Below are 27,150 nucleotides of genomic sequence, written 5' to 3'. Positions count from 1 at the left end.
CACATTTGTCTTCATTTTTCTGTTTTGCTGTTGTTGAAGTGCACCTCCAGTGACAACTGTATTGTGCCACACATGAACCTTGATGTATAGAAATAGATTGATTATATTTCTGTGGGTAAATACATACATAGTTGCTATTTAAAATATGTAAGGATGGGCTGTTCTGCAGGGATAGAGCTTCTCCATAGTTTTTTAGTATATAACATGTCAGGGAATACTCTCAATGCCCATTACAAGATCCATGAGCCCAGTATGACATCATCAAAACTGCTTGTTTTGTTGGCAAAATAGAAGATATTTTGCAGATATAATATATCAAGGTCTAGTTATGAGCACTTTACTCTGAGAATATGTTGTCAAAGGACACATAACCCCTAAACAGCGGCTCTGATTAACATCCCTCAGGTATTTCTCCCTCACTGATCTTCGTAGGAGACAAGAGAGATTGAAAATAGTGTCACCCTATCAGCTGCTGCTTTATTTATGGGAAAGCTGGCGGTGATGCGTTCAGGTACATCACCACTGGCTCGACCGTTTTCAGTGGCCCCCCATAAGCCATCCCTCTGTTTAAGGAGGTTCGAGACAGGTTATCCCAGCTTTTTAGCTGCCGCACCGCCACTAGTTGCTCTCCCTGACCCAGTTTTACAGGGAATGGGGATGCAACTGCACGATAAGACAATGGATGGATGTGTTCATGGGCATCAAGGAGGTGAATATATCCTCCTCGGAGAAGATAGATTACCTCTCAGCAGAGATCCAGGTCCTGTTACAGAAACAGGCTGTCTGTCATCCCCAGTCAGGACAGACAACAGAAGGGGTTTTACTCCACATATATCCTGGTTCCCAAGAACACAGGAGGGTTCAGACCCAGTTTGGATCTTTGCATCCTAAACAGACACATTGCCTGCAAAGATTCTGTATGCTAACCATAAAGCTGTGGGGGGGGGGGGGGGGCGGCGGCTGACAGGCATTGTAGCACTAGGACCCAGGCAGGGAACAGAGTCTATAAAAAGCGGCAGGAAGCTCACCTGGGCCTTTCATGACACTCTGAGGACGCATTCACACTGGCGCTATTTGGTCCGCTTTAAACGAACAGTTCAGTTCATTTAGAGTGGTGTGAATGCTCATTCAAACTCTGGTGTGGAACAAACGAGCAAACCCTGGTCAGTTTGAAAACTGGGGTCTCAGTTCACTTGCAAGTGAACCCTGGTGCGGTTCGCTTACAGTGGGAAATGCAAATGGACTATCCAGCGAACCAAAGAGAGGAAGTGGCCCAAAGAAAGGAAGTGACAGACTTATGTGTGATCTGAAAACTTTCAAATCCTTGCAATACCTTGCTTGGAGTCTGTTTAACCACTCCGCCGTCTTTTTTGGTACTGCTGCATTCATCTCATGTACAGAGCAACATGCTGGATAGCTCGCTGCCTCACCTGCTGCTCATACTGGGCAGCTTCTTGTGAAAAAACAATTAGGTTTGAACACCAAAGTAAAAACAGAAACCCCAAGACTGCACAAATTTGGTGTTGCTCCATTGTTTTTGTGGTGACCAAGCCGGCTGAAGGGGATGGATTTCCGTTTTCGGTCCTTTCAAATTGATGAGCCAAGTTTTCTTCTTCCTGATGTTTCTTTTCTTCCTGGTCAGTGGTTGTTTCTGGCAATACCGCCCCTAAAGAGTAGCTGTTGTAACTGCGTGATGTTTCATCTTTGATTTGGTATGCTCCATTTTTAAAATGTGTTTCAAAGCATGATTTTTAAGATTAAAACTGTAAAACAATGGGGGAAAAAAATCATATTTAAATCATATTTCATAGCTCACAATATTAAAGATTTATTAAATAATCGTTCAAATCGTGTATAGCAAAATCTGCATATTTGGTGAGGGACTGAACTTTGGAGTGATTGCATAGGCACATCAGCTAAGACACGAGGTATGCCCAAGCAGAACAAAGATGTTTTTAAGATACGTTTATAGTTGCTGTTAATATAATATTAACATAGTTTTTTTTTTCATAGACATAGATTCCAGTCACCTGCATGTCTCCGACTGGAGGAGGAGATTGTGTTCAAACCTAGCAACATATATTATTTGTTTACAAATTACTTTCACAAACATTACATTTTTATTTTATGTTTTCTAAAATGTTTCTTGTAATGTTTTCTTATGTGTGTTAATGTGCTTTTGTTTCCTTCAGTTTTGAAACAAGGAAACTATAGAGAAGCCAACCACTGTTTTTCCCAGACCTATCAGATTTCAGGATGCTTGAACCAGTTATCTGAGTGGTACATTTTCTGTTTTATTTTTCTTGTGGGGCTTTCCTGCTTTGTTAAAGGGGGGACTGAGTGACAGCCATCTTGCATGTGGTTTATTGTGTAGTTTGAGTCACCTTAGCTAGGTCTAAGTGGGTAAACTGAGTGTTGTAGAGCCATTTTGATTCGGTTCATGTGTAGTGTTGCTTTATTCATTTTTTTTTTACCATTTAGCTTAACTACCTTCCTTGACACTGAAGTGGAGTCCCACATTGCTAACTATTCCTTTAATTTGTGTTTTGATTTATGCATTAAATTGACTATTTGCCCTATCCCTCCTCTGTGACGGCTTGCATTTAGGCCTTTTATTGAAACACCTTGCTGCTATTTGGTTAGGGACAAGCTTCATTTTTCATTGTCAGAAAATCTATTTATATTGTATAGCAGTCTCTGGCCTCAGTTCATTCTGGGATGATTCTTAATCTATCAGAATGGACTGCTACTCGTATAAGTGTGGAGTAGATCATCCTGTCAGGTACAAGTATCTATCAGAATGGATCACTAGTTGTATCAAGGTGGAGTAGGTCATCCTGCCAGGTACATAGTTCTGTCAGAATGGACTACTACCTTTATGAATGTGCATTTGTCATCGTGTGAGGTAAAGATAGTTATCAGAATGGACCCAGAATGGACTACTACTTGTACAAATGTAGAGTAAGTATTCCTGTCAGATACATTTTATCTATTAGAATGGACTACTGTTTGTATTCGTGTGGGACAGGTCATTGTGTCAGGTACAAATATCTATCAGATTGGAATACTTCTTATATCAATGGGGAGTAGGTCACCCTATTAGATACATATATCTATCAGACTGGACTATTACCTTTTTAAATGTGGAGAAGTTCATCCTCTCGGGTACAAATGTCTAAGGTCAGAATGGACCACTACGTGTATCAGTGTGGAGTAGGTCATCCTGTCAGGTACAAATATCGATCAGAATGGACTACTACCTGTATGAATGTGGAGTATGTCATCCTTTCAGGTACAGATATCTATCAGAAATGGCTACTACCTGTATCAGTGTGGAGTATGTCTTTCTTTTTTTTCAAACTTTATTTTAGGATTTTCAATATAAACCAGATGCTCAGTACATCACTTCAACAACTCAGTCACATATATAGGTAGAAAAACAAAAAAACAAGTCCTAGGACTTCAACATTACTAATAAAATTAAATACATATACAGAGCAGTAGTGGGTATACTGCTATTTGGTTAGACCATTACAATTTACTTCCCTGGACTCCAAATTCTGACAAATATTTGAATCCTATTCCTATCAGAAAACCTTAACCTTTCTAAATACAATACATTCATCGGCTCTCATCCAAAATTGGTGCACAGTCTGACTTCCAAATAGGTAGAATAAGTTTCCTAGCCACAACCATACCTCCAAGAGGAGTAGTTTTTGAATGTGTAGACTGTGAAATCCCCCATGTCTGGTAACCCACCTCATCACATCCTAGAAAAAATACCAAGGACATGACCTCAGTGTCCTCAATCCAAGCAACAACCCAAACTACGATATTTTAACTTCAGTACTTAGTGTTGTGGAATATGATGACATTTTGCTTGTTTTCACCATTCATCCACCACCCCTGTCCCCACTCTCTCCATGTCCTCAACTGTCTCTTCTCCCTTCACCACTCATCCTTTGACTCAGTTCTCCCCTGTCTCCCCAATGGAGCTGTCCAAGTTGATGGCCAGAATGAAAAACTCCACCTATGCTCTGGATCCCATCCCATCCAACCTGGTTAAGGACTACCTCCCAGCCATCTCCTCAGTCATCACAGCAATAATCAACTCATCCCTCAGTTCCGGTTCAGTCCCCCAGAGAGTCAGACTGGTTGCTGTCACCAACATCCTGAAAAAACCTGGACTCGATCCTGACAACATGAGTAATTTCTGACCCATGTCAAATCTCCCCTTTCTGTCAAAAATACTGGAATGTGTTGTTGCCTCTCAACTCAAAGCCCACCTCTCTTCCAAAAACCTGTTTGAACTATTTCACATTTCACACAGCACAGCACAGAAACTGCCCTCCTCAAAGTCACCAACGACCTCCTCCTCACCTCAGACTCCAGTCACCTGAGCATTCTGATCTTTCTCAACCACAGCAGCCTTTGTCACCACCAACCACACAATTCTCCTCTCCTGCCTTGAATTTTCTACTGCAATGCCGATGATGTCAACCTTTACGTCTCCTCTAAATCAGTCACCACTGAAACTCACTCCACTCTGACCACCTGCCTCAACTCAATCAAATCTTGGATACAAGCCAACTTCCTTAAACTGAACTGTGAAAAATCTAACATGATCATCATCTGTCCCAAATCCCTCACCAAAACCTCTCACAACTTCTGCTTCACGACTGATAACTCCACCCTGCATTCCTCCCCACACATCTGCAACCTTGGAATTACTTTCGACAGCTACCTCTGCTTCTGAAAACATGTCAATCAAATCACTAGTACTGCCTTCTTTCTCCTAAAAAACATAGCTGGTCTCCACCCATCGCTCTCCCCTGCGGCTGCTGAAACTCTCATTCATGCTTTCATCGCATCCAGAATTGACTGGATTGATTGTAACAACATTCTTGGTAATTCATCCAAAGTCCTAAATAAACTGCAATACACCCAGAACACCACTGCCAGTCTGCTCACCTATTCCCGATCCTGCGATCACATCACCCCTGTCTGTTGGAACCTCCACTGGCTCCCTGTCCATTTGTACATTTTATGGTGATTCGCAAGGTGTGTCGGATTATTTGGGCATGTGTCATCCTCCAAAATGTGGCACAGTGCAATGGCATCCCTGCACCAGCTGAAGTCATGCAAGAGGACATCCTCCCACATCAGCCTGGAGAAGAGCAAGCTCTTCCAGCAATTACATTGCATGAACAAGTGATGCACCAGTTATGAGACGATCAGACAACAGGTATACTTTTTAACTAATTCCTTTAATGTGTTGCACATTTCAGAAAGTACATTCCGTATTCCCCATATTTTATGCGTTAAAGGAGCTATATGTAAGAAATCTAAAGCAAATAGTCATAAAATCCTCCTAATATGTCACAGAGACTAAGGAATAATGTTCATATAACATACTGATCTCACCGACAACAATAGTACAGCCAGAATATTCGCATTTAAAAAAATTTTTTACAGTCCGCAAATCATGTTTATGTTTTGAATTTGTGTTTTGGCCTGTTGCGCCACCCACCGCCGTCTACCAGTCACGCAGTCAGTAGAGTCTCAGCATCAGTTACAGTTACGACTGAGCTAGTTATGGTTAGTTTTTATAGTTTATTTACTTTATTAATCCCCCTGAGGGGAAATTCAATGTTTTCACTCTTGCTTGTCAATTACACACAGGTCCGAAAGACACACACATGCACAAACAGGACCTATACATGCACAAAGTGGAGAGATGTCAGAGTGAGAGGGCTGCCCTTGGTGAGGTGTCCCCGAGCGGTTGGGGGGGTTCAGTGCCTTGCTCAGGAGGTGAACTGGCACCTCTCCAGCCACCAGTCCACGCTCCATATTTTGGTCCGGACGGGGACTCGAACCGGCGACCCTCCGGTTCCCAACCCAAGTCCCTATGGACTGAGCCACTGCCGCCCCACCAGCAGCACGGCAAGCAGCATTAGCAGTGTCCCGGTAAAATGTTATTTTTAAGAACATTTATAGAGGTAATAGTCCATTCTAATAGATATTTCCTACCTGCGAAGATCCCGGGTAGTTTAAAATTTTGGGCGTGTCCTCTGGAATTTTTTTTTCACTCTGCACATGCACACATCGTGTTGGTAAGTCATTCTGAGCAGTAGGTCTATTTGTCAGGACACTGGCTCCTCCTCAGCTGTATCCCGGCAGCAGCGTTAGCAGTGTCCCGGTACATAGCATTAGCAGCCGGCTCCTCCTCAGCTGTATCCCGGCAGCAGCGTGGGTCCATGTCATTGGTCCGACAGCCCATTGGTCCGACATCCCATTAGTCCGACAGTCCGCGGTGCTGAACGGCTCCCGGCGGGCGTATTTCTGCCTTGATGGTGCGCCGCGACCGGCTCTGGGTCACCTGGGAAAGGCTTGAGGCGAAGCAGGCTCATGGCTTATGTGTTTGCCACTTTCTTTTTCATTTTAACCCACACCATGATCTTTTCCTGACCCTAACCAAGTGGTTTTTGTGCCTAAACCTAACCAGACCTTAACCACAGGGCATCATGATGATTTCGGAACAACGGGACTTCGGAACAATGGGTTTAATATGGTAGGACCAATGGGCTGTCGGACCAATGGGCAGTACCCCAGCAGCGTTAGCAGCAGAGAAGCCGGACTTGCTCGAACCGTCCGCTGGAAAACCGAAGATCAAGGACGTGGCGACGCGGCCCTGCCACGGCAGCCGCCCATGGGCAAACAAATCAGTCTCCAGCGTGCCGCTGTCCAGCAACCTCGAATCTGTGGGGGCGGACACGACTCGCGGCAGTATTTGAGTGCAGTAACCGTTTTGGCCACAGTCTTACATACAGCGTCTTTAAATCTTGTATTGTACTAATAACATCCCTCTGTGACTGCAATACAGCATCGGTGAGGACGCATCCACTTACACGACCTCCTCCTGCGATGCCACTGGGTCCTGCCTGTGAGGAAACTGGGCCCACCTGCACACTGGAGACACTGCTGGCACCTGGGGCAGGCTCTGTGGCGCTGCCAACATCCCCAAGACCCACAGCGACATTTGTGTCTGAATAAAATGGAAGAAACCATTTATTGCAATGTGTGTCGTTTTTTACTGTCGTCAGTAAAACTTTTATGATGGTAAAAGAAAATGTTTGTTATTTGTGCTACTTTAAACAATCTTTTTTTCCTCTTAAATCTTGTATTACTTCCCACCAGTCATAAAGAGGATGATGCAAACCACTCAGTCATTTGGAAATTACCCTTCCTGTGTCTCACATCAGCGTTTAAGATAGAATATGAGTCTAAAGACAAGAGCCTTTCTTGACTATTTATGTCAGTGCAGTTAATGGTCAACAGCCTACACATAGCACTTCACCTCTCCATGCCCCCGCAGTTGGCACTGATATACTCCAACTGTAAACCACTTTTATCCTGCCTGGTGTTTACTAGAAGATTGCAGCCTCCCCCCTCCCTCACAGCTCTTGGGAAGTCACCACTTTCTTTAAGTTGGCAGCATCTGGGTATGTGTGTGTGTGACAACCGAGGCAGAGGTCTCTGGTTATGTCTGCAGACGTGACTTGTGCTTGTGACGGGAGGCCAGTAGGAAGGATCTGTCCAGATGAGCAAATCATCTTCCAAAACTGGCCACCAGATATGTGAGGTGTCACGTCCTAAAATAGCCAGACAGAGAGTATAAAGAGACCCACAGAGAGACCTGTTGATACACAGGAGGACACTGAAGAGCAACAGAGCTACACTGAGAGGCACTGCTTGATCTTTCTGCAGGAGACTGAGACTCTTTTGAGAAAATCTGCTAAGTGTTTTTTTCAAAACTTGAAGAACATCACAATCTAAGCATTGTGAGTTTGTTGCTGGATTTGACTAGCTTTTCAGCAAGACAGAAGGTAAAAGAAGGTAACATTGTGACCAAGATGAAGTTCTACCAGTGCCCTGTGACCCAGACCTTGGGAATCAAGGATTACCCCCAGGACTGTGGCGTCCCAGTCAGCTGCAAGACATCTGCTTCTCTGAAGCCAATCCGCAGTGTGCACTTCCCAAATGACATTCTTTTCCAAGACTATGTGCGACATGGTGAGCTGGAGAGAATTGGACGTTTCATCCGAACCAATAGAGTCAGCCTGGACACCATCTACCACTCTGGTGAGAGCCCATGAAACATTGACATCACCCTGATGCAGTTTCAGATCTTGCTTATTAAACCAAAACATTATTGTGAGCTGAACTGATGGTTATTTCTCACTATCCTCTCTATGCAGGCATGGCCGCTCTGCATGAGGCCGTCCTGTCTGGGAACCTGGACTGTGTGAAGCTGCTGGTTCAACTAGGAGCAGATATCCACCAGAGGGATGAGGAGGGATGGACCCCACTGCACATGGCCTGCAGCGACAGCTTCCCACACATTGCACGGTTAGTATCTGGTCTATTATTTCAATATTAAATTAAAGCCTACACTTTTGGGAAACAAATTTCTCTCAAAATGTATCCAGTAGGAAGGATCTGACATTGCACGTTAACACATTTGCAAGCACGTACCAACACACACCCTCCCCAGCTCTCTTACACCACAGAGGTAAATTAAGCTGTTGCATTCTTACACCTCATTGACCTTCCTGACACAAGTGTGGCAGAAGCTTGCACTGACTTTGCCAGTGTGTCAAAGCAGCAAGATCTGGTCTCTTTAAGTAAGCAGTGTTATATTGTTTCTTCCAGCTACCTTCTGTCGCTGGGTGCCGACCCTGAGCTGGAGAACGACTGCGGGGAGAAGCCGGCTGACCTCATTGAACCGGACAACGAGGAGCTGCTGGAGCTCTTTGGGATAGCTGTCAATGACTGAGAACATGTTGCTTTTAAAGCCACACCCTCATCTGAAACCTACTGCCCAGTTACCCGACTGTTGCGCAGGGATGGACAGAAAAGATCACGTCAGTCCAGCGTCCTGATTTGTGAGCTGCCTGAGTTCTGGAGGTCAAAGACTGTGGATGTCTGGCAGAAGGAGGCTGCCCCCTGAATGGAGTGAACTTTTGCTGGTAGGGGCTGCCCCCTGATCTCCAGCTGTACAGATTTACTGTACCCTGTAAGAACTGACCATCCTTTTATACTGCAATGAACTGAATGAACCATTTGTTTTGTATTTGATCTGGCATGTCGCTGGAATTAGGGCTTCTGAATGTTGTGAATCCTGAGGCTGATGTTTCATTGTGAGCTTGTTAGCACCTGAATGCTGAGATTAGCAAAACCAAACGGGCTTGTGTTTCCTGCCTTACTGTTTACTCAGATGTTAGACTCAGACTTAGTTGACGGTATTGATTTGTCGTTGTTTGTACATGACATTTTATACTTTTTAAAATAAAATTTGTCAAACAATTTCAGTTTGTCTGTCGTTTCGTTTTGGTCCCAGCACTGTGTGAGAGCAAAACTGCTCAAAGCACTGCCATGAGCATCTGAATGAGAGTCACTTTCAGCTCAAAGCACTGCCATGAGCATCTGAATGAGAGTCACTTTCAGCTCAAACTAAACAAATGTGATGGATTCTGGCACTTCACCTACTGGCAAGGTGTATGTGAAAGGATGGCCATCTTGGTCACACTTTTTTTTTTACATACTTGCAAGTCCAGAGCTTAGCCAAAAAGCACTTTCCGTCCTTCCCTTGTACTCCCCCAGTTGATTTGATACATTACCTATTAGATCTTATCCTGGGGAGCATCTAATCTCCAAGGTATATACTGACAAATGGGGAAAAATCCACACAAGTAAAACAAACTATAACCCTATGTGTTTGTCCTTTCTCAGATCATTGCATCATTCTTGTCATCTCTGCATTCATTGTGAACTGAACTGATGGTTATTTCTCTGAGGGATTCTTCATCCCTCATCCATTCGACCCTCAACCTTCATCCCTTGTCCATTCGACCCTTGACCCTAAACCCTTCATCCCTCATCCCTTCATCCCCCATCCATTCGACCCTCAGCCCTTCATCCCCACCCCAATGCATCTACCCTCCACTTCGTCCTAGTTTTTGTAAGGCAACTTCATACTTTTGACTCTCTCTCGTTTTCACTCTCGAAGTAAATCACTGCAGCCTCCGTGGCTGGTCACTTCCTCCAGTGCTCTGAATTCACCCCAATGCAGGGGCGGACTGGGACTAAAAAACAGCCCTGGACTTTGACTCGGCCCAGCCCACAACAACTTGTGCACATGCGGTATGCGCTTCCTTCTTCTTCAATTTGATTGGCAGCCAGCCGGCTCATAGATATCTATGGGCCGGCTGGCATCCAATTTAAAGGCTGCCACCTAGCGGACTGGACGTGGAACAGTAGATTATCAGGGAGAAAAAAAAACAAAACAAAAAAACGGTGATGACTGCGTAGCGTAGCGTCCTGGAGTACCGGCCGTTCTGTGATTCTCCAGAACCTCCAGATGGCCAGTCCGCCCCTGCCCCAATGCATCTACTCTCCACTTCGTCCGAGTTTCGTTACGCAACTTCATACTTCCGACTGTCTCTTGTTCTCACTCCCGAGAAGTAAATTAACGTAGCCTCCGCAGCTCGTCACTTCCTGCAGTGCTCCGAATCACCCCATTGCATCTTCGACCCTTCACTTCCTCCCAGTTTTTCTAACGCAACTTCATACTTTTGACTCTCTCTCGTTCTCACTCCTGAGAAGTAAATCAACACAGCCTCCACTGCTGGCCACCATATTCGCTCCCATGTTTGCAACAGTCGTAACCATTTCCTCCTCCCAGACCCTTGTTGTCCATCCCAGACAAGCATTAATGGACAACCTCCTGCCCCATGTTTATCCCCTTCTCTCATTCATTTATCCTTCCTAGACATTTTGTAATAAATAAACTCAGCCAACCCCACCCCTTCGTCCACAACCTGCAAAACGTACCCTGTCTCTACAGCAGCCATCCTTTCGAGGGCACAATCACATTCGCTTAACATGCTATTCACCCAGACACTCACCCTGGCCTCAGACCTGCACCAATCTATCAATCCGAGTGTCCCATATCCTCAATCACAGACTCTTGCTCTCCCGTTATTAATTCCAGAAATTCTGACAATTGGCACCAGCCTCCGATCTTTTGACTGTTTACTTGGGTTGTCTCTTCGCAGGTAGCCACTGTAACCGCTTATAGGCAGAAAATTCTTGACCACATTAAAATTCCAGGGCACTGTCGTCTTTAGTAAACATCACATATAATATGATTTGAAACTCTCATGCACTCTTGAAGCTCTCTTTGGGGCTCTATCCGAAGCCGAGCTCACGAAGAGACCACTCCCCCACTCAGTCTCACTCCTGGGATCCCTCCTGTGTTCCTGCCTTTGACTCAACACGTTCATCACTGTGCTCGCCAGCTACCCGGAAACCCAGCCTTCGTCCCTCAACCCTCAGTCTTCCATCCCTTCATCCCTCAACCCTCATACCTTCATTCCTCACTCTACATCCCTCGATCCTTACCCTGTCATCCCTAACCTTTCATCCATCTGGCCCTTGACCCTCATCCCTGCTACCCTTCATCCCTCAACCCTTCATCCCTCATCCATTCGACCCTCGACCCTCAACCCTCATTCCTCAACCCTTCATCCCTCATCCACTTAACCCCTGACCCTTCATCCCTCATCCCTTCATCCCACATCCCTCAACCCTTCATCCCTCAACCCTTCATCCTTCATCCCTCATCAATTCAACTCTCAACCCTTCATCCCTCATCCATTCGACCATCATCCCTTCATCCCCCATCCACATCCTTTCATTTTATAATCCCTTGATCCTCACCCCTTCACGCTTTCCTCAGAACCCATAATCCATCACATGCAATAAATCATTCAAAATCTTTATCTATTGGTATGGTCTTTGTTAGTGAATGCACATGTATGTATGTTGACCTTGGAAGGGAGGGGAGGTGGGAATGGGGAGGGAGGGTTAAGAGTGGGAGACATCAACTGTAACTCTGCACCTTTTCCTCTGAATGGAAAAATCAAAATAAAGTCTATTAAAAAAAAGAAAGGACAGCCATCTTAAAGATGAAGTCTTCCACAACATTTCTAATGGGGTTCTCATGGCCCACCAAGTTGTTCTCCATTAGGGCTGGCACAATATCAGATTCTCACTACATGATTGTTGTGGCCAAAGAGATCACGATGATAATTTTGTTATATGTAGAAAATAAAATTATAATTCAGGGTTTCCATATACATTTATACCAATACATTTTTAAAGCTTTTCCATATTTCAAAGCATTTCCATAACTTTGCTTGTGTAGTTAAAGAGTGTCATTATTACTCACATTCAGTAAAACTTTTAGATCAGCATTGGTATCAAACATTGGCCTTACCGGTATCTGTGGCATCCGCAGCAGCATTGGTGTCTACCTCAGCTTCCGGCACAATGCCAGACAAAAGGGTTTCCCCAAGGATCTCTGCAACCTGCGCGTCAAAGGACGAAGGTGGAGGTTCTCCCTGACCCCCACCAGTTGACTGGACGCTTTGTCTGTGGGCTGCAAGTCCTTTTTTGGCTTCTGCTTTGCTGTCTGACCATTTCTTTTTCACCTAATAAACTTTATTTATATTGCACTATTCATTTAAAATAAATTTCAAAGTGCTACAAAATAAAAAAGATAAAAACAAAACAGACAATAAAAACCATAATGACTCAACTTGGCAGTTGCCTCTCTGCTTGTTTTTTTCTCCAAATAAAACTCTTTTGCGATGCTCAAACTCAGTCAAGAGCACTTCAATTTCACATTCAGTGAATTTTGCTTTCTTCTTTGACCGTGTTGTCTCCATCTCTCTCCATAGTAGCCACCTCCCTCTGGAACTCTCTCCCCAAACACATTTGAGACTGCAGCAACCTCTCCCAGTTCAAATCACGTATCAAAACTTGTTTTTTTCAAAACAGCTTTTCATGTGTGAATGATGATGTGTGTATTTTACTGTATTCTATTTTATTATCGTTTTTAACTAATGTAAAGTGTCTCTGAGTACTATGAAGAGCGCTCATTAAATAAAATGTATTCTTCTTCTTCTTCTTATGATTATGATTCTTCTTCTTATAATGATGATGATGATGATGCTTATTATTATTATTATTACTACATAAAATGTCAAAATATCAAAGAAATTACCAACAAAATCTCCCAGAGCCCAATGTAACCATTTTGTTTTTGGTCTGATCAATGTAAGAAAATAAATAAAAAGAGAAAAACACAAACTAGAAAATGTTTGTTATTTGTGCTACTTTAAACAATCTTTTTTTCCTCTTAAATCTTGTATTACTTCCCACCAGTCATAAAGAGGATGATGCAAACCACTCAGTCATTTGGAAATTACCCTTCCTGTGTCTCACATCAGCGTTTAAGATAGAATATGAGTCTAAAGACAAGAGCCTTTCTTGACTATTTATGTCAGTGCAGTTAATGGTCAACAGCCTAAACATAGCACTTCACCTCTCCATGCCCCCGCAGTTGGCACTGATATACTCCAACTGTAAACCACTTTTATCCTGCCTGGTGTTTACTAGAAGCTTGCAGCCTCCCCCCTCCCTCACAGCTCTTGGGAAGTCACCACTTTCTTTAAGTTGGCAGCATCTGGGTATGTGTGTGTGACAACCGAGGCAGAGGTCTCTGGTTATGTCTGCAGACGTGACTTGTGCTTGTGACGGGAGGCCAGTAGGAAGGATCTGTCCAGATTAGCTACTCATCTTCCAAAACTGGCCACCAGATATGTGAGGTGTCACGTCCTAAAATAGCCAGACAGAGAGTATAAAGAGACCCACAGAGAGACCTTTTGATACACAGGAGGACACTGAAGAGCAACAGAGCTACACTGAGAGGCACTGCTTGATCTTTCTGCAGGAGACTGAGACTCTTTTGAGAAAATCTGCTAAGTGTTTTTTTCAAAACTTGAAGAACATCACAATCTAAGCATTGTGAGTTTGTTGCTGGATTTGACTAGCTTTTCAGCAAGACAGAAGGTAAAAGAAGGTAACATTGTGACCAAGATGAAGTTCTACCAGTGCCCTGTGACCCAGACCTTGGGAATCAAGGATTACCCCCAGGACTGTGGCGTCCCAGTCAGCTGCAAGACATCTGCTTCTCTGAAGCCAATCCGCAGTGTGCACTTCCCAAATGACATTCTTTTCCAAGACTATGTGCGACATGGTGAGCTGGAGAGAATTGGACGTTTCATCCGAACCAATAGAGTCAGCCTGGACACCATCTACCACTCTGGTGAGAGCCCATGAAACATTGACATCACCCTGATGCAGTTTCAGATCTTGCTTATTAAACCAAAACATTATTGTGAGCTGAACTGATGGTTATTTCTCACTATCCTCTCTATGCAGGCATGGCCGCTCTGCATGAGGCCGTCCTGTCTGGGAACCTGGACTGTGTGAAGCTGCTGGTTCAACTAGGAGCAGATATCCACCAGAGGGATGAGGAGGGATGGACCCCACTGCACATGGCCTGCAGCGACAGCTTCCCACACATTGCACGGTTAGTATCTGGTCTACTGTTTCAATATTAAATTAAAGCCTACACTTTTGGGAAACAAATTTCTCTCAAAATGTATCCAGTAGGAAGGATCTGACATTGCATGTTTACACATTTGCAAGCACGTACCAACACACACCCTCCCCAGCTCTCTTACACCACAGAGGTAAATTAAGCTGTTGCATTCTTACACCTCATTGACCTTCCTGACACAAGTGTGGCAGAAGCTTGCACTGACTTTGCCAGTGTGTCAAAGCAGCAAGATCTGGTCTCTTTAAGTAAGCAGTGTTATATTGTTTCTTCCAGCTACCTTCTGTCGCTGGGTGCCGACCCTGAGCTGGAGAACGACTGCGGGGAGAAGCCGGCTGACCTCATTGAACCGGACAACGAGGAGCTGCTGGAGCTCTTTGGGATAGCTGTCAATGACTGAGAACATGTTGCTTTTAAAGCCACACCCTCATCTGAAACCTACTGCCCAGTTACCCGACTGTTGCGCAGGGATGGACAGAAAAGATCACGTCAGTCCAGCGTCCTGATTTGTGAGCTGCCTGAGTTCTGGAGGTCAAAGACTGTGGATGTCTGGCAGAAGGAGGCTGCCCCTGAATGGAGTGAACTTTTGCTGGTAGGGGCTGCCCCCTGATCTCCAGCTGTACAGATTTACTGTACCCTGTAAGAACTGACCATCCTTTTATACTGCAATGAACTGAATGAACCATTTGTTTTGTATTTGATCTGGCATGTCGCTGGAATTAGGGCTTCTGAATGTTGNAACTGACCATCCTTTTATACTGCAATGAACTGAATGAACCATTTGTTTTGTATTTGATCTGGCATGTCGCTGGAATTAGGGCTTCTGAATGTTGTGAATCCTGAGGCTGATGTTTCATTGTGAGCTTGTTAGTACCTGAATGCTGAGATTAGCAAAACCAAACGGGCTTGTGTTTCCTGCCTTACTGTTAACTCAGATGTTATAAGCCTGCAAGGTTGTTGTTTTTTTTTGTTTTTTTTTCTCTAATTCTTGCCTTCTGATCACTTTCAGACTTAGTTGACGGTATTGATTTGTCGTTGTTTGTACATGACATTTTATACTTTTTTAACATAAAATTTGTCAAACAATTTCAGTTTGTCTGTTGTTTCACTTTGGTCCCAGAACTGTGTGAGAGCAAAACTGCTCAAAGCACTGCCATGAGCATCTGAATGAGAGTCACTTTCAGCTCAAACTAAACAAATGTGATGGATTCTGGCACTTCACCTACTGGCAAGGTGCATGTGAAAGGATGGCCATCTTGGTCACACTTTTTGTTTTTTTACATACTTGCAAGTCCAGAGCTTAGCCAAAAAGCACTTTCCGTCCTTCCCTTGTACTCACCGGGTTGATTTGATACATTACCTATTAGATCTTATCCTGATCATTACCTATTAGATCTTATCCTGGGAAGCATCTCCAAGGTTTATACTGCAATTCAAAGCAGTCAACCACTTACTTGGGCTGACAACAAAATAGCTTGGGAAGAAGGCACAGGGGAAGAACTATCAGAGCAGATCTGGACAGACAGTACAGCCCGTATTCATACCTCATCCCTCTGTTTAAGACATGGATTAATACAGTTCAAAATCTTCCACTGAATACATTGTACTGTACTACAAATACCAGAATAACTTGAATATTCCCTTCTGTAAATCCTGAATGCCCCATTTGTCATCAAAGCCCTGCCACTCTGGGCCACATGTTTTGGGTATGTCCGGTACTGAAAAGCTTCTGGAGCTGTATTTTTGAATGCCTCTCACGTGTGCAGCATAACACTCAACCTCAACCTTTTCACTGCCATCTTCAGTGTGACAAAATCAGAGGTGAATTTACCTGGCTCAGAGGCGGAGCGAGTCGTCCACCAATCGGAAGATCAGTGGTTTGATCCCCGGCTCCTCCAGTCTGCATGTCGAAGTATCCTTCAGCAGATACTGAACCCCAAATTGCTCCCGATGATGCTTCCATAGGCGTGTGAGTGTGTTAAAAACTCAGTAGCAGGTGGCACCTTGTATGGTAGCCTCGACCACCAGTGTATGAATGTGTGTGTGAATGGGTGAATGTGACTCGTAGTGTAAAAAGCGTTTTGAGTGGTCGGATGACTAGAAAGGCGCTATACAAATGCAGGTCCATTACCATCCATTTATCTGTCCATCAGAATAATGCTATAGCATTTGCATCTCTCTTGGCCCGCCGTATCATCCTGCTCAACTGGAAATCAATAAAGCCATCCTCATTTATACAATGGATCAGAGAGATGAAGAGCACTCATGAATTAGAAAAAGTAAGATATTCACTCAGAGGATCTCAGAAGATAAGATATGTAGGAACCCTGTCCTTTGCTTGAGTTAAACCTCAATATCATAATATACTGGTGCCCCTTTAACTACCGTAAAATATAGCAACGAGACATTAAAGAAGAGAATTTACTATTTAACCACTTCATAAACTCACATGTTGCAAGAAAATAAAATAATAATTCAGGGTTCCCATACATTTATATCAATCCATTTTTAAGGCTTTTCCATATTTCAAAGCATTTCCATGACTTTGCATGAGTAGTTTGAATAGTAGTCCTATATAGAAATAAAGCATCACTGACCACAACTTCTCTGGCATTTATAAATAAGAGAACTGCTGGCACTTGCTAACTTTAGTCGCTCATTAAACATTTCCACCTTCCCATCAAAAGGGGCGTGGCCTTGGAGCAATGCCAGTCTGGTCTATGAGTATCACATGTAATAGTGACATTTCTATGGCCATGTAGCACAGCACTAAATTTCATATTAGTTATACTAGGAATGTGTTTTGGTTAATGTTAGACATGTTTTGTGATTTTTATGAACAAAGTTTAAACAATAGCCAAAACAATGCATATTCAAAACTTTCCCAAAACTACTTTGTGTACACAACTTTGCATGTAAGGTAAGGCTGAGGGGCCCGATTGCCACGTGGAAATTACCAGTGTTCAAAGAAGAACTCGCGGCACATCAAAAACATTGTGATTTTCTATATATGCCCTCAAAAACACAAACCCATCTCTATCATGGTTTTGTGTTTTTGTAAAATATCAATATATATAACAAATGATATGCTTATTCTACATAAACTATAACACAACTATAATATGGATATAAAAAACAATTTAGTTCAACTAATAATTTTCTTTTGTAGTTTTTGTCATAACAGATATGGAATGATGATTGCTGGGTAATATGTATAACTCGTGTTGGCGGAGGGAGACAAAGTGAGAATGGAAATGAACTGTTTCCTTGCAGTGTTACCAATGTTATTTTCATTTTGCTCCACTGCCCCCAAGTGGCCAGAAAAATCAACTATTGCAGCTTTAAAGATAAAAAAGTTAAAGTCTAAACAAATATGAGCCAAAATGATCAAATATCTAAATTTTCCATTTTCATTTCAAAAGGAAAATTTCACTCCGTTATAAACTAGGAGCCTCTTGAGCCCTGTTACTGGAAACACAAAACAATCTGGTTAATCTCATCAAGAGGGATTAAAGTCAGAATCAGTCAGCAGCACGCTGACATTCAGGTCATATGCTTCAAAACCACTGCCAGAGGCTTCTGGGGCAATCAACCATGCTGAGGAAACACTCGCTCACATGTACTGTGCAGACCAAGAGGCAAACAGTGCATGTGATGTAGGTGTTTTTATTCATTTCTTTTTAATCACATACTAAATCTGTCAACAGAATACAATCCAAGTGTCCTTTGCATTACATCAAATGGAGGAATACAAAAACAGAGTTATGTACAGCTGATATAAAAACATTTTAAATCCAAGTCTAGGCCTCTGTGAGGGGGGAGGGGGGGTCTCTGTCTCTGAGTTTCTGCAGGCGCACACCTCAGGTTCATTCTTTGAACTTCCACTCCTGCCGGCACATGGGGCACTGCTGCTGGACCTGCTGCGAGTTCAGCCATTTCAAGATGCAGTGCATGTGGAAACAGTGAGAGCACTGACCCCAGACCAGCGGGCAGTCATCCCCAGGCACTTTACCTGCAAAATAAGTTTAATACTACAATTCAGAAGAGTGAGAAATACATGTTAGCCATCAATACTCATAACTGAATACACTGTACATTATGCCCTCATTACTGCCTCATCACAGTTTTACTTTTACACCCTCAGTGCACTAACTGTAATGAGAAAAACTATCATATATGAATTGAAGGTTTCTAAATCAACTTCAAAGGAAACCTGTTGCAAATATTTTTGATTTATTTTGTTTCTGAAATTAACTGGATAATGATAGATAAAGATAGTCTGGAACCCTAGACTCATGGGTGGATTATGATGGGCCCCAGGACACAGACATGCAAAAGGGCCCATCACCTCTCTGTTGTTGTTTTTCAGCTCTTTCTAGTCATTATACATCTCTTTGTGGTTTTGTGTCTCTTTGTAGTTGCTTTCCATCTCTGAGAAGTCATTTTGAGCCTGTTTACACCCGGTATTAACATGCGTTTCAATGATCTGTCTTTTTGTAGTTGTTTTAAGTCTCTTTGTAGTTGCTTTGCATCTCTCTGTAGTCTTTATGAGCCTGTTTACAATTGGTATGAACATGTGGACAGGTGAGACAGACCGCCATTCACACCTGTGTCTATCAATCGTCTCCAGCTGACCACTTGGGTTCAGATTTCGTTACTGCCCATGTTACTTACCTTAGGTCAAAAGGCCCAGTGCACTGTTATGACGTCTACTCTTGCTAGTATGCTCCCTAACGTTAGCAGTTGTGTTGGTACAACTAGAGATATTGCTTTCAGCAGCAATCGACACATCTCCTTCCATAGGGCAAAACAAAAAATAGTCATGCGACACTTCATCCAACTCATCATAAAATGGGTTAGTTAAAGAGTAGCAGCCCCCTGTCATCAAAACAACTATCACATTCTGCATTGATGAGCTAGTCTTTATCAGGGACACATCAGGATGCATTAGTGTTTACATCACAAAAAGATATGTGGTCAAATGTGTCCATGACCACCTCAGCAAGTGGTTTGAGTGATCAGATCACAATGTGTCTTGGTGGTCAATTACGCTATTGAACGAATTCCAAATGATAAATATTAAGGCATCTGGATTGATGACAAATTCACCTTCAAACCACATACTGATGCACTGACAAAAAATTAAGAATGAAGCTAGTTTTTGATACAGAAACAAGTCCTGTTTTCCTTTATCTTGTAGAAGGAAGATTGGGGAGGCAATCTTGCTGTCAGTGCTAGACTATAGTGAGGTGATTTATCGCCATGCGGCTGCCTCCACTCTTAGAGTGCATCCCTAAATGCTGTCAACCATTCAGCCCTTAGATTTATAACTGGAGACAGCTCTGGCACTCGTCATTGTTTTCTTTATGAAAAAGTGGGTTGACCATGTCTTTCCATTAGAAGAGACCAGCATTTGTATTCATTTATTTAAAGACTTCATTATTTGTAAAAGACGCATAACACACGTTCGCAGGACTGGTAAGTACTGCAGGTTCCTAAAAGTAACACTGATTTGAGAAAGACTGTTTTAGATGCTTTGCACCATACACCTGGAATGAACTGAGGTGTACTTTGAGGCCTGATACTCTGGTTCCTATCGGTCACTTCAAAAATCTAGTCAAATGCCATATATATATATACACAGTGCCATATTTTACATTTAAAATTGATTGTTTGGTTGTTGTACTCAGGTCTCTCCTAAAAATGAGATCTCAATGGGACTTTCTGGATTAATTACAGGTTTATATATTCAGTCCTATCAACTTGTGGTCACATACCCAAAGACGCATGTAAGTCCCAGGTATAAACAAGCTCTCATTGTCTCTTTGTAATTGTTTTGGCCCTTTTCATAGTCATCATGAGTCTCTTTGTGTCTCTTTGCAGCTGGTATGCATCTTTTTGTAGTCGGTGTGTGTCTTTTCGTGGTCTTGTTGCATGTCTTTGTAGTCGTTTTATGTTCCTTTGTGGTAATTTTGAGTCTTTTCCTGGTTGGTACCTGCTGATTTGAGTGGCATTTAGCAGGTGAAGGCCAGGCTGGCCCTGCGCCTATTAGGCCTGTTCAGTAATCCATCAATACCTTGACTTCATTATCTGCAATAGGGATGGGCATTTTAAGTAACTTCCATATTTGAGGGCTTGTATTCAATTATTATAGAGTACTCAAGTACTCATGCATATTTCTAATCTAGAGCATAATTAGAGTAATACTGCACATCCCGTGAATAAAACATAAGATTTTAAAAGTCGTTTTTTTATACATAATTTCAAATACTGACTCTTGTAGAAATTGACCATTTGTTTTCACTGTTTTGTAAAACATCTGCTTTTGATAAGAATGTTACTGTTTGCCAGTATTGTGTAAAAATGACCCATTTATTTTAAAATTCTTTTATCATACACTGTTTGCAATAATTTGATGTTATGACTAAATTGAGGCCAATTAAGGACTGGAGCATAAAGAGTAGTGCCTGATGCCTGATCTCTTAAAATAAGATAAGCAATAACAACAATAATAACAAGAATAATAAAATATGACAAATTATCATTTTATTTGAGTGAAAGTAAAGTTGTTTTAATACAACCACGATTTTATATTTTTGTCTATCTCCTTCCTTCAGAAACATATGTGTCCTGCTAATGGTGATACCCTTCCAATTGTGATGCTAATTAAATGAACAATGTACTGAACAGAAAGAGTTGTGGCAGTGACGTTTAAAAACAGTCCACCTGCAGGGAGTTGAGGACATTTCAATCAGCTACTGCAGCACAGCTACTAATGTCAGACACCTTTGTCAACAGCATCATTGTGTTTGGATACTTACAGTCAGGGCAGCAGCCATTGAAGGGCATCCTGCAGATCCCACAGTTTTCATCATTAGCCACCCATAACCAAGAGGCCACCCCGTTCCACTGTCGGATCTTCACCTTCATCTTCTGTGTGTGACAACAGTAGACACACTCATTAACACAATGCCATACAAACCAAAGCGGCAAACGTTAGCATATGAGCTAATGTTGACAGATGACTTCTGTAGCTAACTTAGCAGTTAGCTGTTCATACATATTAGCTGACTTACTGGGCAGCGTTGAACTTCTCTCTCAGATAGCCGACACGAGTTAAGTCACAATGTTTCTTTGCAAACTACAAATCATGTTGTGAAGAGTTAGTCAACATCACGTAGCTACTGTTTTAGCAACCCGGGGAAATGTTCTCTCTTCTTCTATTGAAAGTCCGACCGGTTGTCTGCTGGGAGGCGAAACACTGCCCTCTACTGTCATTTTGGGTGGAGCGCAAATAACTGAGATTATAGGGTTTACCAAGGAAACAACGTCTTTTAAGAAAAATAACATAGTATTAAATTCATACTTGGTAACAATACTGATGCTCAATATGCATAATCCCAACGTATCTGTTAGTTAAGTGTTTCCTTATGTTCTGCTGCTCTTTGTATTTGATGTTTTAATCTCACAGGGCAGTGACAGGACAGGACACCAACAGTTTCTGTTCAGAATTTTTTTTCTTAATACACTGTGATTGAACATGCACAGACCAGGTATGACAACATTCACATTCATGACGTACAGGGAAGTATGAAGAAATTGCTGAAGGGAACAACAGTAGAGCAATCAAATGTAATACGAGATTTAAAATTGATTATAAATGAAGTGCTATTAGGTTCTGAATGGAATGGAAATGTAATATTAAATTAAAGGAAAAAAGGAGGAAAATAATAACAGAAAATTTTAAAAAGATAAATAGATAACACACAAGGGGAAATACAAATTTACATCAGTTATGTGATACATTTACAAAATGTTTTAGAATATTTTACAGCTTTTATGCGTTTATGCCTTTTACCAGTTTAAAGATTTTACAGTTAACATTCATTTTTGAAAAAAACAATAAGCTAATTTGGGGGATGATTTCAGGATTAGCATTAGCATTTTTGTTTTTCCATGATCATATCAAATATTATATTGTCTGTGTTGTTTAAATCTATCGATTATTATGTCTACATGGATACTGATGTTATTGAACGTAGGCTATATTTGCCTTTTATGTCACAAAAATGGGAGATGTTTTTTAAAGGCCTCCTAACTCCTAACTTCACTGCTGTGCCAAGGTAGTTACCCGTGATAGGAAGTGTGTCCCCACGGGAGTGCACATACATTCCGTTAAGGTGGTCCTACATTTCTACGCTTCAAATTCACTTAAGAAAATGAGAAATAACATGTTTAATTAGTTGTTTTAGTACTGTTGTTTTTTCAACAATGTTTTGTTGTATAGGATAAAGTCAGATAATTTGGGGCATCAGGTAAAATAGAACAAATACAGTTTTACATCTTGGGCTCTTTATATATTAGCAGCAAATCACTAAGCATGTTACTGCACTGTTACTTCAGATGTGCTTCACATGAAACAGTCCTTTTGATTGGTCTGAGATAACTATGCAAACCAAAAATTAAACAAGAATTACCTAGATTTGTATGTCTCCGCAAATCAGTCAAGCTTCTCTTACAGTTTAAATCCAGGTCTGTGAAAACATGGGTGCTTCACACACATCACAGCACGGAAGATCTATACAATCAGCACAGTTTAAGGTGGACACCCAAGATTAGTGTGACCAATTCAGTATCTGACCAAATGCCTCCCCTTCTGTTCCTGAGATATGACGTAATGTAATGGTAATTGCCAGAAATGTGTTTTTGCAGAACATTGGGATGTCATGAAGTTGACCTTTGACTTGTTGGATATAAAATGTCAACCCTTCATCATTTTATCCTATTAGTAGACATTGGTGTGAACTTTTGTCACAGTTAGCATAATGAATTTTCAAGTAATGGCCAAAAACATATTTTATGAGGTCACAGTGACTTTGACCTTTAACCTCTGACCACCAAAATCTAATCAGTTAATTCTTGAGTACAAGTGGACATTTGTGCCAAATCTGAGGATATTCCTTCAAGGCCTTCCTGGGATATCACATTCACAAGAATGAGGCAGATGCAAGGTCACATTAATCTTGACCTTTTACCACTGAACCTGTTAAGCACAAGATGACAGACTAAAAGAGAAATAAAAGAAAAAAGAGAAAAAGAAGAAGTGGTGCAAGAAAACATATACCATTTTATTGAATTACAAAAAAAATTTGGGATTTTATTGGGCAGGGGGCCAAAACTGCCGGCAGACTTGTTGGACAATGGAAACACAGCCTCCTGTTCCTTCAACCAGCTCCTTGAAAAGGTTTTTGTTGTGATATTTGCACAAATCCAAAAAACTGTTGATATTCATAATGGTAAAGATAAGTGACTGTAAACAGACAAGAGACCGTGGGTCGCAAACTGCTGTAAAACCCCAACTGAGATGTATTTTCTGAATGTGCTGTATATGTGTCCAAAGAATGCAATTAAAACCCAAATAATACTGGCATATCCCACATCTTAATCAAAAAATGCTGACTTTGGAAAAAGGCCTAATTTGGAATATCCAATCAGAATAATGTTGTGTGACCCACATTAAATTCAGGGCATTGTCATATTTGGTATAACTGTGGAATATTAGTGTGCATGTAAACATACCCAGTTAGTATTTTGAGAAGTTTTGTGATATGCTAAAAGTTTGCAATTTTTCAGAGAGATTATTCTCATGGGAGATTTTAACATCAGTTAGGAGGATAACCTGACTAGGAAAAGATTCAAACAGATTGCACATGGATTTGACCTATCACAAATAATCCAGGGTCCAACCAGAATCAAAAACTCTACATTAACCCAGATAGATTTGCTTTTTAGTAGCAGACCAGAAATATAGCTACTGAAATCTTACCATCATAACTGAATGTGTTAGTCACTAGTCAGTATTTCAAGTCAGCTGCTGCCAAAGGGCCTGAACTTTGTAGAATTCCTACAAGTGATCTTCAAAATTTTAGAGAAACTATACATGAACTAAAGTGGAATGATTTGCTCTCAGGGGTAAACCTAGAAGAGGACAGCCAGACTCTGCCAGGCATAGTCCAAAACACCATTAAACAATGCACTAGAAAGATCTGACATAGAAGGATTGGAAAAAGAGGCCTGCCATGGTTTAACGTGAATATAAGAAAACTGATGAAAGAGTGAGATCTCGAAAACAACTCTTAAAACTTAACTACATAATGAAAACTCAGTTTTATTACATTAATAAGCAAAGTCACTCAAGGGCCAAGAAAGTCTAAAGCAGACTCTTTTCTGAACATAACTGGCAAATCAAGACGTTATGCCAAATTCATCTGGAAGTTGATTAAGAAGCTGACAGGGCATCATAAAGTAGGAAGGCAAATGGAACTTTAAATCAATGGAGACCTTTCAAGGGACCCAGTCAAAATTGTTCAGGCTCTTAACCATTAATTTATTGATTCAGTGGCCACTATCACAGAGTTTCTCTGTGAGTTAAATAAATACCACTCCATTGGAGGCTGCAGTCTTGCAACCACTATCCCCCTCAATGGATGCTGCAGAGCCACCCTTTCAAATAAGAATGTTCTTAAGGCAGATGAGCTATGAATAGAAGAGCAATCAATGCTCTTAAAACAACAAAAGCAAAGGAGTGTATGAGATGGATACCATGCCATGCTTAGAGATCAAAGCATCATTAGTCTCTTCCTTCACAAAGATATCAAAGCAGTTCTTCTTTCAGGGAGTGTTCCTGGGTGCCTGGAAGCAGACTCGGACTAGCCATCAGGCAATTCTTGCAAATGCCAGGTGGGTTGGTCCACCTTGTGGTCTGCAAGGTCACCACAAGTAATGTGTCCCAAAAGCCTACCTTCACTGTAAGGCAGGTGTCGTGGTATCGGTAATCGTCAACTCCCTCCACTCCTTTAAGTAGATCAATCCATCATGTAATGTCAGAGATCAAGGGGGAAATAATTTCAATTCAATTTTATCTATAAAGCCCAATATCACAAATCACAATTTGCCTCACAGGGCTTTACAGCGTACAACATCCCTCTGTCCTTAGGACCCTCACAGCGGATAAGGAAAAACTCCCCAAAAAAGCTTTATCGTGGGAAAAAATGGTAGAAAGCTCAGGAAGAGCAACTGAGGAGGGATCCCTCTTCCAGGACGGACAGACGTGCAATAGATGTCGTACAGAACAGATCAACATAATAAATTAACAGTAATCCGTATGACACAATGAGACAGACAGAGAGAGAGAGAGAGAGAGAGAGAGAGAGACAGAGACAGAGAGAGATGCAGGACAGACAGTAATGATATTAGCTTACAACAACTTTAATTTAACATTTACAATAATAATTACGGCTATTGTGGTACAATATGTTGTAGGTATTATGATAGTTTATGATAGTTTACTTCTTGTGTTTATTTGAACTGTATGTGGCAATAATCATAAATGTATAACAGTAGAAGTATGACTAATGATAACAGCAGCAGCAGGAGGCATCAGGCAGGACCACGGCAGCAGCACAACCACACATGTCACACTATCCAGGCACCGCTGCAATACGAGTTAACCTGAGAGACAGTGGAGCATAAAGGCTCCGGAGAAGAAGCCGAGTTAGTGACATGCAGTAGAGCCGAGTTAGCGAGATGCAGTAACAGGACATGAATGTTAGCAAATGAGAGAGAGAGAGAGAGAGAGAGAGAGAGAGGGAGAGAGAGAGAGAGAGAGAGAGAGAGAGGAGAGAAGGCGCCCGCTGTATTATAGGGGGTCCCCTGGCAGACTAGGCCTAAGTCAGCCTAACTAAGGGCTGGTCCAAAACAAGCCTGAGCCAGCCCTAACTATAAGCTTTATCAAAAAGGAAAGTCTTAAGTCTAGTCTTAAATGTGGAGACGGTGTCTGCCTCCCGGACCGTAACAGGAAGATGATTCCACAGGAGAGGAGCCTGATAGCTGAAGGCTCTGGCTCCTGATCTACTTTTGGAGACTTTAGGAACAACAAGTAACAGTGCATTCTCAGAGCGCAGTGTTCTGGTGGGATAATATGGCACTATGAGCTCTCTAAGATATGACGGAGCCTGACCATTTAGAGCTTTGTAAGTTAGGAGAAGGATTTTGAATTCAATTCTGGATTTTACAAGGAGCCAGTGCAGAGAAGCTAAAACAGGAGAAATGTGATCTTGTTTCTTAGTTCCTGTTAGTACGCATGATAGAAGATAGGAAGCGCAGAGTATGTGAAATGAAAATACATATTAGATAGATAGAGGAGCTAAAAACAAAATGCTGGAGCAGAAAACTGCTTGAGGCTGGTGTTGCAAAGTGTTTCTAATGTTCAGCAGCAGTGATAGCAATAACAACAGTCCGCAGACATTTCTGAGGAGGTGCATGTCAGGATACAACATATGCTACAGCTTAGGGTCAGGCCCCCAGGAACGCCACTCAGCCTTGCTTCCAATTTTTCCTTGTGGCCAATAGGCCACTGGTATGACAACAAACAGGGGTGGCATGTGGCTGCGGGTCACTCAGTGGAATGAGGAAATCAACTCACCATATTCATTCATTCATTCATTCATTCATTCATTCATTCATTCACTCATTCACTCATTCATTCATTCATATGACAACATCAGCAAACATCAAGAAAGATGGAGACTTGGCTAAATCCTGGAGAACACGATTCAACCAGG

At 42.0% G+C, this 27,150-nt stretch overlaps 2 protein-coding genes across 4 annotated transcripts; one reads left to right on the top strand and one right to left on the bottom strand.

Annotated features, from left to right (window-relative positions):
• The first annotated feature begins 7,671 nt into the window (after positions 1–7,671).
• On the top strand, positions 7,672–15,258 carry ppp1r27b (protein phosphatase 1, regulatory subunit 27b). Of its 3 annotated transcripts, none has more exons than XM_050043626.1 (3): positions 7,672–8,142; positions 14,350–14,500; positions 14,804–15,258. In XM_050043626.1, the coding sequence occupies exons 1-3, from the start codon at positions 7,914–7,916 to the stop codon at positions 14,925–14,927; spliced, it is 504 nt and encodes a 167-aa protein (XP_049899583.1). In that variant the 5' UTR covers positions 7,672–7,913; the 3' UTR covers positions 14,928–15,258. The 3 variants fall into 3 exon arrangements, with proteins under 3 accessions (XP_049899583.1, XP_049899582.1, XP_049899581.1); XM_050043625.1 differs by lacking the exons at positions 14,350–14,500; positions 14,804–15,258 and adding exons at positions 8,259–8,409; positions 8,713–9,368 and having other exon boundaries at positions 7,673–8,142; XM_050043624.1 differs by lacking the exon at positions 7,672–8,142 and adding an exon at positions 13,799–14,233.
• Positions 15,259–18,177: 2,919 nt separating this feature from the next.
• Positions 18,178–21,766, bottom strand: anapc11 (APC11 anaphase promoting complex subunit 11 homolog (yeast)). The gene is made up of 3 exons (XM_050043629.1): positions 21,604–21,766; positions 21,349–21,460; positions 18,178–18,539 (listed from the first exon to the last, which is right to left on the bottom strand). Exons 2-3 carry the CDS (start codon positions 21,455–21,457, stop codon positions 18,394–18,396), a joined length of 255 nt encoding a protein of 84 aa, XP_049899586.1. The 5' UTR covers positions 21,458–21,460; positions 21,604–21,766; the 3' UTR covers positions 18,178–18,393.
• Positions 21,767–27,150: the final 5,384 nt, after the last annotated feature.

Source organism: Epinephelus moara, chromosome 5, assembly GCF_006386435.1.
Source record: "Epinephelus moara isolate mb chromosome 5, YSFRI_EMoa_1.0, whole genome shotgun sequence".
Taxonomy (NCBI): Eukaryota; Metazoa; Chordata; class Actinopteri; order Perciformes; family Serranidae; genus Epinephelus; species Epinephelus moara.
This window is presented reverse-complemented; position numbering and strand designations above follow the sequence as displayed.